The following is a 13,159-nucleotide window of genomic DNA, read 5'->3' on the forward strand; positions in this document are numbered from 1 at the left end:
GAGGGTTTGTAATCTGTAAAATTGCTTACTCTCATTGGAAACCTTCTGTGCAGCTTCAGAGACAGCTACTGAGCATATCCAGTAATACTATATCCCTCTTCTAGATGCATCTGTGCTCTTCTAAGTTGGGCTGCCATGCGGAAGATTCAGTTCAAATCCATGTCTCCTCCCCACTGCTTTTTTTTCCTTTGGACTTAAAAAAACCAAATGCTGCAGTGTGAGCATTACAATAACATTCTCCACATAGTTGTGTTTTTTTTTTTTTTTTTTTTATAGAAACAGGTAGGATGGCATTTTCTATAGTGCTCAAGGTGGGCCTTTCTCATAGTAAAGTCAAGCGGAGGTGGGAGGGTGAGTAATACTGTTGATTTCACTGGGAGCAGAATTAAATAAATACTGATTGCTTTTGAAGATCCAATTGATAGTAATTAGGCCCCAGTCCTACTCATTTGACTTCAGTGGGAGTTGGAGTCAGTCTCTATTTTAAAATTTCTTTTGATTTCTTTGCTCCTGCTTTTAGTCATTTTATGTGAACTTTGCTCAGATGTGTGAACCACTGAATAAAGGATCGTTGTCTAGCACATGTGATGCTTCTCTGCAGCCTGAGATCCAGGAATATCAAGTGATAATGGAATCCTGATGCAAAAATTTTTAGCATAGGAATTGTAGCAGCATGAAACTGATCAGATAGGTACAATAGTCCCAAGTTCACACTAAAAAAAAATTGTTTGTAACTCAATTGCAAATTAGTTGTTTTAAGTTAATTTTCTGTGTTTCTTTTAATTTAGTTGCTGTATCGAGAATGGGCAAGATATGGAGCATTTTACAAGTATCAGCCTATTGACCTCATAAGGTAATAGATTTGATGAAAATAATGTGTGGGCAGATTCTCAGCTGGTATAAATCAGCGTAGTTCTGTTGATTCACACCAGCTAAGGATTCTGGTCCTTTGCTTGTATTCTTAGTATCTCTTAGTATCCTTTTCTATTAGATTTAGTAATAACACATAACAAGTAGAATACATCAACCCATCACTATATCTCTCATTTTGCATTATATCTAATCCTGGACAAACACAGAACTTCACAAAAGCGTTTGCACAAATTCATTCAAATAAAAGAAATGTATTTGCACATTCATATGAGTGAACTTTTTCTGTAAGAATGTTCACTAAAGTGAAATTTTGGTGAATAATCAGGAGAATGTGTTTCCATGAAGTTTAACGCAGAAGTATTTGTCTGGTAGTTGTGAAGTTAACCATTAACATTGGAACAAGTTACCGAAGTGGATTCTCTATCACTGACCATTTTTAATTCAAGATTGGCTGTCTTATTCTAGAAGATCTGCTCTAGGAATTATTTGAAGGAAGTTCTGTGCCCTGTGTTAGAAAGGAAGACAGACTAGATGATCAGCATGATCCCTTCTGACAGTAGAATCTATGCAATTACTTTAATTTCGCTCTTCGTTTTTATGTAAAGTTTCAGTTATCCAATCAGGGAGCAGAAATAATGTCATGTGATTTGAGCTGATCAACATGTTCTGAATCTTAACATTTCAATGAAATTTTGAATTTTAAAAAAAGTTTTGGAAAAAAATCGTTTAAAATATTGCCAAATGTTTCTCTTTATTGGACCAGCTTTTCATGACGTAAGGGATCAGTCAGACCATCTCAAATGCCAGACTAAGAGAAAGGTTCACCTCTGACCTCTAGGCTTGAAGCATGTTCACATAAAATGTTTGTCCAGTAAAAAATAAATAAGTTAAAACCAGTTTATTTGTGGATAATGTGTGAAAAGAAAAAAATGGGCTAGTCATTTGCCAAGTAAATTTTTCACTATGAATAACATAATTCAGCTCCAGCTGTGGATTAGATTATTCCACCCTTATCAATATGAGGAGGCACTTACTCAGGTAGTCCCTTTGAAGCCAGTGGGTATGCTCACGTGAGTAACTGTTCACCAGAGTGAGTAAAGCCCTGTCATTAATTTTATTAATATTAATGATCTCTGCCACTGTGTAAAATGCATTTATTACTTTACCCCAATGTTAAAATACTCTATCTCACTTTTCAAAAGTTTACTCATACAACTGATAACATGACCAGAATTACTACTTGTTATGAGAGAGATATTTCAAAGGTACAAATTACAGTTAGGCCCATCGTTCTTATTGAAAGTCAATGGTAGTAAGGCATCCAATTTCCATTTGTGCTTACAAAAATCTCCCTTTCCAGCCATTGTTAGCCAAATCTTTGTGTGGGGTTTGTATACATTCTGCTTAATACCAAGCCGGGCTCCATTATTGTATGGATAAGCTCTCACAGTACAAAACATGATGACAGCTGCCAACATGACCTGAATAAAGGTTGTTCGGCTTTAAAAAGATAAATGGTTGCTGGTCATGGGAATTTTAAAGCTATACCAGAATTAGAGCTAATGTACATTCTTTGCAGTTCTGCAGCTTACACTACATCTTAATTTGGATCTTGGTTTTGTCAGTTCCCAAAGTGCTCTTTCACATCACTGCTGTTATTTCATAGGAATTCTGTGGTTTTAAACTTTGAGAATAAAATAAAGGGTTTGGACATGTGCAATTGGTTCTTTGTTCTCATGGAGAAGATATTCCTAACTTTTATCTTTCATACTTTTCTTGACTGTTTCACTGTCCACTATGACTAAAATAAATGTGGATTTTATATTCCAGGTGACGTATAGGTTACAACATGTATACACAGGACAACTTCTCTTTTGTTTCTGCAGTCTTTTTATTTTACTAGACATAATTTTTTCTACAGTCATACTGTGCAGGGATTTGAGTTCAAGCTACAGGCATGAATGTTTATTCCCAGTGGAAGAAGGAGCCATTGTTAGTGGGGGGTGAAATGATACATGAGTGGGCTTAATAAATTTTGTGGACCCCTAGTTTCTGTCACATCAGGTAGAGAAATAGAGTAGTTTCATGGAGGTTTGATTTATATTCATTGTGACTTTTTTACTTCAACTTGATTGGACTGCCAGGTTCAAAACTTGTTTTATGTTTGCGCTAATACCATGTAGTTTAACATGTTTGTATCCCAATCTTTGATTGATGGTGGCAATTATATTAATTTTGCTTTACATGCAAAACCTGTTTTGACTGATTTGAACCTATAATGCATATATATTAACAACTGTACAGAAACATATTGATGAAAAAAAACCTACAAACACAATGTTAATTACATTAATTAAATTCAAGTGTAGCCTAGAACACCAGTTGCAACTATGTATTTTCTTTTCTCTATTTCCTTTCAGTTCCAAGTAATAGGAACACACCAAATCCCAGATGCCTATGCTGGGAGACAGTTAACTCTTCAACTGCTGGATTAATGCCATATGTGATGAACATGAAACACCTCTATCCTCCAGTTAACTCACTTTTAGCCCTTGGAATGCTCCCTGTTTCCAAGTGACGCACACTTGTAGCTGGAACCAATGCTAGGGATTTAATTTTTGCTACACTCATTCTTGGCACAGGCCAGGTCCATTTTTGAGGTCAAATGTCCCGGGAGATAGCTAATTGCATAACCAGTCATTGAACTTGGCTTCTGTTGAACATTTTCATTTTCTTAAAGGAAAAAGAAATAAAAAGTGGGCCACTGAAACATTAACTTACAGGTCCATTCACTTCTATATTACAGTCAGTGAAAGGACTCTGCTCTGGCCTTGTGCACACCCTTGAGTAACAGTGAAAATGCAGTTTATTGTAAATCAATGAACAGAGGGGTTCAGTGAAAGAGAACAGGGTAGATGTTACACATTTCTAATCTGTAACAGCTTGGTTTCCATGAAAGGGCTTTAAGGGAATGCACAATACAGATAGGTCTGAAACTGAATTTGTAAAATAGGAGCAACACCCAATCTCTGGGTATGTGTATATATAAGAAATAACTGACAGTTTAAACACAAATCTTAATTGAATTGAACCCTAGCTCTAGGATACAAGCACTTTACAGGCCTCATTTTCTTATTTAGGTATTAGGACAAAATGTTCAGACTTGGGTGCTTAAATGTAGGCACCAGAATTCATATTTTATCTTTCATATATGTTGTCGTCTTCTTTTTTTAATCAAAAAGGAAAATTTGCATTTTTGAGGAGGGAAATTGGGAGTAATTGGCTATTAAGAGCCATTCTAGTCTGTTCATGAACCTTAGGCTATATCTCCACTTAGAAAACAAGTGTATTTTTAATGAATTTTTGCTGGGCTAGGAAAAGCTTTTCCCACTCAAAACAAATCTAGCCAAATTTGCAAATAGTTTCAGGACTGCCGAAATTGCATCTCTTGGTGAATAAACTATTCATCTGAAAAAATTCACCCAGCTGTACTTGGGATTCTTGAGCTGTATAGCTACTTGGAAATTATCTCTTTGCCACAAAGAGCTTTTTCCCCTCTCAAGCCTCTCTCAGAGATCACTACCCTCCAAAACCCAAGTGTTTAGTTATGCTAACTTCCCAAGTATCACTAGAGGAACTGTGGGTAGGTAGTCTATGCAAATGAAGTTTTCTATGGCAACACTCTCTTCTTTCTCACTTTCACCACTTTTTTCCCCAATGCAGAGCTCTCCTCCTCTAGAGCTTCTAGCCATAGGGCTAAATTGTGCACTGCTTTGATATCCAGAGGGATTTGCACATGATGTGTAAATCCATGTGGCATTTGGCCTCATGTATTCACCAGAGCACAGGCACTTAGCTCTGGAGTGAGATAAAACAGCAAACTTTTACGTACAATCATTTATTTCCAGAGTTCCACCTGTCCTGTAGGAAGTGGTTGTCTGTTTTTCCTTGCAGAAACTCAGTGTTATTTATTGGGGTTCACCTTGGAGACCAGATGGAATTTGAAAGCTCTTGGCCTATGTTTCAATAGTGAGATAAAAGTAGACCTCTTCTTGCTGATGGGCATTTTTCCTATGCAGAAGGATGCCCTCAGTACCATCAACAGTTTATACTCCTTGGGTGTGGTTTTCAAAAGCAACCAAGCTCAGATCCTCAGAAGGATGTAGGCACCTAACTCCCATTGATTTAAGTGGGAGTTAAGTCCCTAAATATCTTTGTGGCTCTGGGCCTAAGTGACTGAGTAGCACAAGTCCATTGAAAGTCAACAGGACTTGTGTTCCCAAATCACTTAGCTGTTTTTGAAAATCCCATGCTTAGCCTCTATGACTATGTGCCGCAGGCAATCCTTGGGAATAATGTTGAAGAGGCACTGGAACTGTGCAAGGGAGTAAGGAGGCAGATATGAGAGATGCCTATCAGCTCTGGAGGAACTTTAACAACATCAAACAACCCTTACAGGACATTCCAAAATGACACTGTCAACCCTGGAGAACAACAGACCTGTCAGTGGGAATTTTTCTCCAGCTGGAAGGAGATGTGCGATGTGGGAAAGATCCTTCAGATTCCCAGCAATTCCCCTGGGCACGCCTGACTGGAAAGTTAAAAGAATTATTTTCTGTGGTAAACCTCATGGACCTATACTGCTTCCTCTTTCTCCATAGCAATTTCATGAAAGTTACTGCAATTGCAGGGCTGCTGCCTACTTGTGCCATCCTCTGCTCTGGCTTGCCCTCCTTTGGAATATGGTCAGTGCAGTGTGGGTTCAGCATACATAGACTAAGATGCTAATGCACAACATACTCCCATGTAACATGCGCCAGACTCCCTTATAAGAGGGGGTCTGGATTTGGCCCATAGAGATTGCCCTTGAATCTTTAATAGGAAACTGGTATTGCATTGCTGAGTAAGTACATTTTTATTGTCATGTCATACTTTCATCACAGAACTGTGGCAACTGAAGAAACAGCTAGGATTGGAGCAGCTCTGGTAAACAGCATGGCCACTGCCAGCTTTTCAAAAGTCATGAGATTTGCTTAAAACCCATGAGATTTAAAAAAAACAAAAAACCCCCCCAACCAAACAAAAAACCCTGCTACTTTTAGGTTATTTTCCTTTACCTTCTACTTTTTGAGCCATTATGGTGCATTCAGGTCACATTTTGAGCTTTTCTCTGAAACTACAAGGACAAGAACATTACGTTTAAAAACAATAATAAAAGCTGATATTCTCATGTTCTCACAGGACTCTAGGAGCTGGGGCATTAAAAAACACCATATATTATGAGACTTGATAAATTATGACATTTGGCAACATTGGATGAAACTTTGAGTAGCCTTGTCATGCTAGATGTTAATATTTTCTGTTTCTAAAGCTTTTCTGGGGAACAACAAATCTCTATGTTAGCCACTAGATGGTATCTTGTTTGGCAATATATGCCTCTTACAACAAATGCTGCTTCCAGTGTCCTATGAAGGAAACTGATACATCGAGCTAACTGTGCACTTGCAGCAAGATTTACGATATGAAGAAGATAAATATTGAATTTGAAATGGCTCCTGAAATTCAGGACAAAGTGAAGATTTTCTTAATGTTATGAAAAGAGAAATCAGCACGTGGGTTTCATGTGTGGCTCTGGGGGTCCAGCCGATGTAAATGATGGTATAAGGCTGGGTGTAAGTGGCATCAGAAAAGAGGTGTAAGTGGCAAAGTAGCACAGCTTTCACTGATCTCTCACTCCATGAGTGTGCAAAGCCCACGTACGTTGCACGCCAATGAGGCAGAAGGGAAAGTGTGCTAGGAAAAGCAACCGACAGGACAAGTGAGAGCAAGTAGGTACATGGCATGTTCCCCAGTCCAAAGGAAAGGCTTATTCACTATAAAATACTAAAAAAAGGGAAAAATAAGGCTTTGTTGTAGGGGACTGTACAGCTGAGTGTAGGAGGAGAAGGAAACTCATCATGATCTAAATTAACTTCTTATACTTCTTATACAGGGCTTCCTTTGCTGGGGAAATGAGAATTACTGCAACCGAAAGGTGAAGTAGTTTCTCCCTTTCCAGGCAACCTTCATGGGCTCAGTAGATAAGAATCTTTCCCAGCCTGGATGTTGGTTTTTGATTCTTTTGCAGACAAAGATTTAGCTGTCCCACCTCCAGCAGAGGAAGAGTAGGAAAGGGGGAGCTAGAGAAATTTCTGGATGTTAGGATGTCAGGTGCTACTCTAAGTGTCCATCACCGGCTTTGGACAGTTCTGACATTGCATAGCTGCTACTAATAGGAAAATATCTCGATAGAAATAAAGGATGGATTCTTCATAACTGCATAGCTTGGGAGGTGTGCAGAGCTTCTGTGGGCCAGTAGCCTCACAGACCAATCTGCAAATTGATAATCTAATGTGATCAGGGATTTATTTCCTTTAAAAATATTAAAGGGTAAATATCACTATTTTGTGTGGCCTCTTTATCATCTCTGTGTCATTGTACACTACATTCATGTCGTATCTAGTAGCTATTTGTATGATCTTCTTTTACCATTGTAAACTATTCAATTCACAAACAATAATTAACTTTTACTCACAGTGCTTCTATGAAGTAGGGAAAGATTATTATCCTTACAAATGAAAAGGTGCCATCGTTCTACCATCAGTCTATTTCTTTAGTTTCCCTCAATGGATCATTTATACTTAATTTATTTTGTAACACTGAAACTCTGTATTTTTTTTACTCCATTGCAATTTTTCCTGTGTTTCATACATTACTTCATGTGAGGGTCTGTGAACTAGACACTTTCTCCCCATCAATATTTCCTTATTATTAAGTTTTAAACATTAGTTACTTTTGCAGCACAATCAAGGGACTGGGGAGATAAGGCAGCATAAATGCCTTTTAGGATTTAGCTTCTGAGGAAGTTTATTCCACTGCTGGTGGCAATTTAAGCACAGATTGGACTGATTCTTGAATGTCTCCAGTTAAACTACAGGCATTTGATTTCAAAGGAAGAGACAAGTATGACAGGTTTCAAACAAATCCTTAACTAAGGAAGTTCCCTTAAGTGGCTCTTCTCCAGGGGTGCTGAAACACTTTGTATAGTTGGGGTGCTGAGAGCCATTGAACCAAACTGTAACCCTGTATATGATGGAAACCACTTCAAGCAAGGGGGTGTGGCAGCACCCCTAGTTCCAGCACCTATGCTCTTCTCTTTCTGCATTTTGATCAATTCTACTTACAAGTAAAAGGGGCCAGATTGGTGGTTATCCTCTGGTTAGAGGTAGTGAATTCTCTAGTGCAAAAGAGCTGCAAAGCACCTGAACAGCCCCTCCTGGGAATACACCTTGTGCAGGAGGCCTGTATCAGGCACAAAGCTGGCTCTGCTAGATCTGAACCCTCTTCCCTGCAAAGCCCATGTTTCAGAGTGGGCAAGTGGCAGCCTGTGGGCATGGGCATGGGCACCTAGATACAAGTTAGAGACAGCCCTCAGGGATTGGGTGTAGTTACAAACCTGCTAGGATGCCAGATTAATGGAGAGGTACATCAAAGCTGGTGAACTTGGGCTGGGTTTCGAGAGAGTCAGGGCCTGTTTTGGCTACAACTACACTGCACTCAACCACTTCACACTCTTTGGTATTTGAATCCAGGGACACAACAAGCTACTAAAGAAGAAAATATTTGCACAGCCTCCCTGCCCCTCCTGTGTACTGAGCTGTTAGGAATCATTTTGTGCTTTTGCTATAGACAGAGGAACTCTTTTGTTCACTGCACTAACTTGCCCTTCTAATATGCTTCTCCTTTCCTGCCTCACGCTGCAGTTTGTTAGTATTTAGCTGAGATCTCAGGGTTGCTTTCATTCTCCTCTTGTCACTTCCATGCAATTCCTTTCTAGTCTCTTGACTGATTGTTCTGAAGGGGGTTGCTCTTTGCCAGGAGCCTTTGCAGGCTCCCAGATGGCTGCATTTTGTAGTATATGTAGGTGGGTGAGTTGACTGGAATGGATTGTTACTGTACTTTCTGGAGCTGGGTTCTGTTCCTGACACTGCCACGCTGACTTGCTGTGCAGTCTGTAGCAAATCACACAGGAGCTTTATGAGGAATCGCTCATTCATGTTGGGCGCAAGCACTTTGAAGTTGACATTTCATCACAGGGGAAAATACTGTTATTTTAACAATGCTGTAATGAAAAGGAGTCTTTCTCACACATGTTGTAACAGCAGAACATGAAAAATAACCTCCATGTCTAACAAGCTTAATTATGCTCTCATTTACACTGCTGTAAATCTGAAATAACTCCAGTGAAATCTATGCAGTTACTGAGTTTTCCTTGGTATAACCGCAGGCAGAATTTGTCTCTGGGTGAACTGTTTATCCTTTTCCCAGCAGGCAAATATGTGAAAATTTTATCAATACCCTATTAGAATAGACTTATTTTGAGGGATTGCGTGGGGCATGGGACTTGCACTAGGCATCTGCACAAGGGTGATTTTCATTCAGTAAGCAGTTGTATGACTGGGAGGGCTAACATTGCAAATATGAATGTGTGAGAGAGACAGAGAGAAAGATGTGAAACAACAAATGGGCTAGATTGGGACATAGCAATGAAAAAATTGAATTGTCTTCTCAGCGAGGTAACTCAGTGGCTACAGTGTCTTTTCTTTGTCTTTTTAACTTTGCTTCTAAAACACTAGGAAATTCTTTTCCAAACATGTCACACATCACTCTACTTTATTCACATTCCACATAGCCCACACTTGGTTGTGCACGGTTATGAGGCATTTTTTTTTCTTCTTCTTCAAATCTGATCTATTTATAAGTTGCATAACTTGGCAACAAAGCATTATGACCAACATGCATCTTTGGTATTTAATTACCAGTTATTCTATGTCTTGTTGCCAAACCAACATAATAGAAGTGTATCACAGACGTCTGGTTCAAATATATGGGGGCTGAATAAACATTTTGAATGCAGCCTTCACAATACTTTTTGTTGTAAATTTGCCATGACAGTTGATACACTTTCTGCAGTTTCTTCTCTTGTTTTGTTTACTTAGGGCTTGGTCCTCAGAGGTGCTGTGAATCTGCACCTTCTGTTCAGCTTCTGTGGGAACTGTTGATGCTTTGTTCCTCTCAGGACCAGGTGTTTAGGGCTCACTTCTTCATTAGAGTCATGACCGTTGCACAGGAGGTCAGTGATTGGTCAGTGGCCATTCCACAAGCATTTGAAACAGCTTCTTAAGTGCAAGGCACAATGTTTCAGCCCAAGCCCGCACAGCATGGAGTGTGTTAACTGCTTCTTTCATCAAGAACAGCATGAGTTCCTTAGCCAAGTCAGCTACTACTGGCAGCCGATGGGAGCAGATGTACTAGCTGCATTTATGTATGTGAGAGAGACACTTCTCTTTGAATGACGACAGCTTTGATAGCTATAAAGAACACGCCACTGCAGAAGTTGGGTTTACCTCTCGGTACCCTTTTATATGTTACACATGAATCCTGATCTGCTTCTTTCAACCTCTCCCTGTACCCTCAACCAACCTGTGCCCATGTACGGCAAGTGGGGGGATTTGGCCCTTAGCTGATTCTGGGTATATATGAACCAGGTGTAAATTATGCCAAGATAGAGATGTGATATAACAAAACTCAGTCTGTTTCTCCTCTTGCTCTACAACAGAGTAAATCAAGAGCGCTCCCATTACAGTCAGTGGAGTAATACTGTTTTTACACCAGTGTAAGTGACAGAAGAGTCCAGGCCGTTGGTATTTAAATGAGGTCACTTGTAAACATCCCTCCACAGACACATCTTATCACCATCAACCAGCACACATTTCTAGCCAGTACTTATTCTTAGAATCAGGTACTGTTGTTTTCTTTATAATCTGCATTTTTAGTTTAGTAAGTATAGTTACAAATGCTTAGCTTTAGAAAGAACTTAGTATACTAAGTTAATTTAAAAAAAAAAAGCCTTGATGTATTTTTGTATGAAGTCAGATATTTACAAGTATCATCAATGCCTTGTGTTAGTGTGTGGTGGTAGTAGTGCCTGGGAATCCTTGTCATAAACCATGACCCCATTGTGCTAGGTGTTGTACAAACACAGAGCAAAATAGTCACTGCCCCAAAAAATGTACAATGTAAGCATAAGACAAGAGACAACAGATTGATACAAGTGGGAGCACAAGGAAACAATGAGATAATATTGGTCAGCATGACAGGCAGTCATCTCAGCATACTACCAGCCTAAACATTGTCAGGTTTGTCCTTGTGCTCACGTGAGGCCAGGGATTGCATGGTGCTAGTGTCAGTAGCCACCTCAATGGGCCTGGGTAGGAGGCAGGATCACAACCTTATCTTTCTCAACCCTGTCAGGGAGAGCTGGTTGGTTGCCAATGGGAGTGTGCCAGTGAGCTCTGAGAGGTCTCTGTTATGTCCTCTGTTAGGGCCCAGTCCTGTGAGGATCTTGCGGTGTGATCTGACTGACACCCACTGAAAGCAACAAGAGTCAAGCTTGACTGCAACGGGTGTTGGATCAGCTCCTTTTATTTTCAGTGCGGGTTCGAGGCACTCAGTCTGTAATAAAAGGAATGAATGTATCTCCAGCATTTCTTACATTGACAAAATAATCTCTCATCTTGCCTATAAGATGATCACACTGCAAAGCACAATCATTGGTCTACCTTGGACTATTTTAACCTCTGCTCTGATGAGCTTAGATCAGGGTGACTAGCACAGGACAAGTACTCATATAGGGCATAGCCATTTTCATTTTTTTTTGTTTGTTTCTTTTTGAAAACATGTTAAGTCACAGGGCATTGTGCAGCTCCCTGCTTCTTGGAAGCTGCCTTTCTTCCAGCTGCCAGAACATTGTTGAGCTCTTTTTTCACTTTCTCTTGGCACACATGTGAGTAGCGACCCTTTTCTTTATGAATTTCAGATTTCGTTTATCATTGGAAAGTTCTAATAACCCCATAGAAAGAAAGCCTCACAAGCCCTGAACCCACTGACTTTGCAAATCTTGTCTCTGATGAACTTGATGTGTTTGGTTAAATGATCTCTCCTCTGACTCTGCCTGGGCTCAGATACCTTCTTTGCCACTTTGTACTGTGTTCAAACCAACAGCCATAGCATAGAAGGCTGCCCACTCTGCTCTTTTAAAGGTCAGATTGTGGCCCATCCTGCATGTCTGCACATGGCAGAATGGGATGGAAGGTGCCCCCTTAGAATGGTGTGCCAGCTGCCCATATCACCCAGGCATGTAGAGGGGGAAGGAGCAAGGAGTACATGGAGCACAGAGTCTACCCCCCATCCCATCATGCTTGCAAGAGCATCTGCACAGGTGCCCTGGGGGAAGTATGCTGCACCAGGTATATAGCCAATGCAGGATACATTCCCTCTGAGAACAAAGGGAAACCAGAAGCCTTATAGTGATTCCTTGCTTCCTGATCTGCCCCCAGGGCAGTGCAGCTACATATTGACCCATATATGAGGTTTGTGGCAAATCCATGACTGGACCCATTATTTAGTCATATTTTTTCTCTTTATATAAAATACTTTTCGTAGTCAGAATTTTAATAAAACTATACAGAAATAACAGCAGGTATACTCAATACACTCCAAAACAAAATCCTTGCCAAATGCATGATTCATGTACAAAGTCTACTGCAAATGAATACCCCTATCAATTACAGTAATATTTCTCACTTAAATAGCTTATTTATTTATTTGTATTCCAGTGACCGTCATTGTGCTAGAAGCTGTACAAACACAGAACAAAAAGATGGCCTTGGCCCAAAGAGCTTACAATCTAAGTTGCAGTGTGAATGTTTGTAGATTTTATAGGGGGATAAATATAATATGCTAACGAGTAAACTCATCTAAGCTGTTTAGAGGCTGGATCCTACAAACAATCATGCATGTAATAAATCCTTATTCATGCAGCTTGTCCTACTGAGTAAAAGGGATTAACTAACATAATTAAGTTCCTTTCATTTGAGTATGTTTGTAATGGTTCAGGGTGAGTTGTACCTTTGAGCTTTCACTCAGTCTCTCCATAGGTCCCTGTCAAGTGACTAGCCCTGTGCTGCTCTTCTCTCAGAGTGGAATCCTGCAATTCTCCTCGTTCTTAGACTTTGGTCTCCAGGTTAACTCACCCCTATTTACTATCCATGTTTCCTCAACAGTTCCTCCAACTGTGTTTGCTCACTGCTATTGCTTTCCCTTCTGGAGTTCTGATCAATATGAAAATACTTTTTCTTCAAAACAAAATATTGTTTGTTCATTCATAGGAACATGACAGAGAGGA

At 39.8% G+C, this 13,159-nt stretch overlaps 1 protein-coding gene and 1 pseudogene across 1 annotated transcript in view; one reads left to right on the top strand and one right to left on the bottom strand.

Annotated features, from left to right (window-relative positions):
* ANO2 (anoctamin 2) overlaps positions 1-13,159 on the top strand; it is a 337,309-nt gene that overhangs the window by 140,025 nt on the left and 184,125 nt on the right. The window contains 1 exon segment of the mRNA XM_075070724.1: positions 789-853. Coding sequence (XP_074926825.1) covers positions 789-853 — 65 coding nt within the window.
* LOC116824930 (large ribosomal subunit protein eL36-like) lies at positions 11,655-12,031 on the bottom strand (annotated as a pseudogene).

The sequence above is a fragment of the Chelonoidis abingdonii genome, chromosome 1 (genome assembly GCF_003597395.2).
Source record: "Chelonoidis abingdonii isolate Lonesome George chromosome 1, CheloAbing_2.0, whole genome shotgun sequence".
NCBI lineage: Eukaryota > Metazoa > Chordata > Testudines > Testudinidae > Chelonoidis > Chelonoidis abingdonii.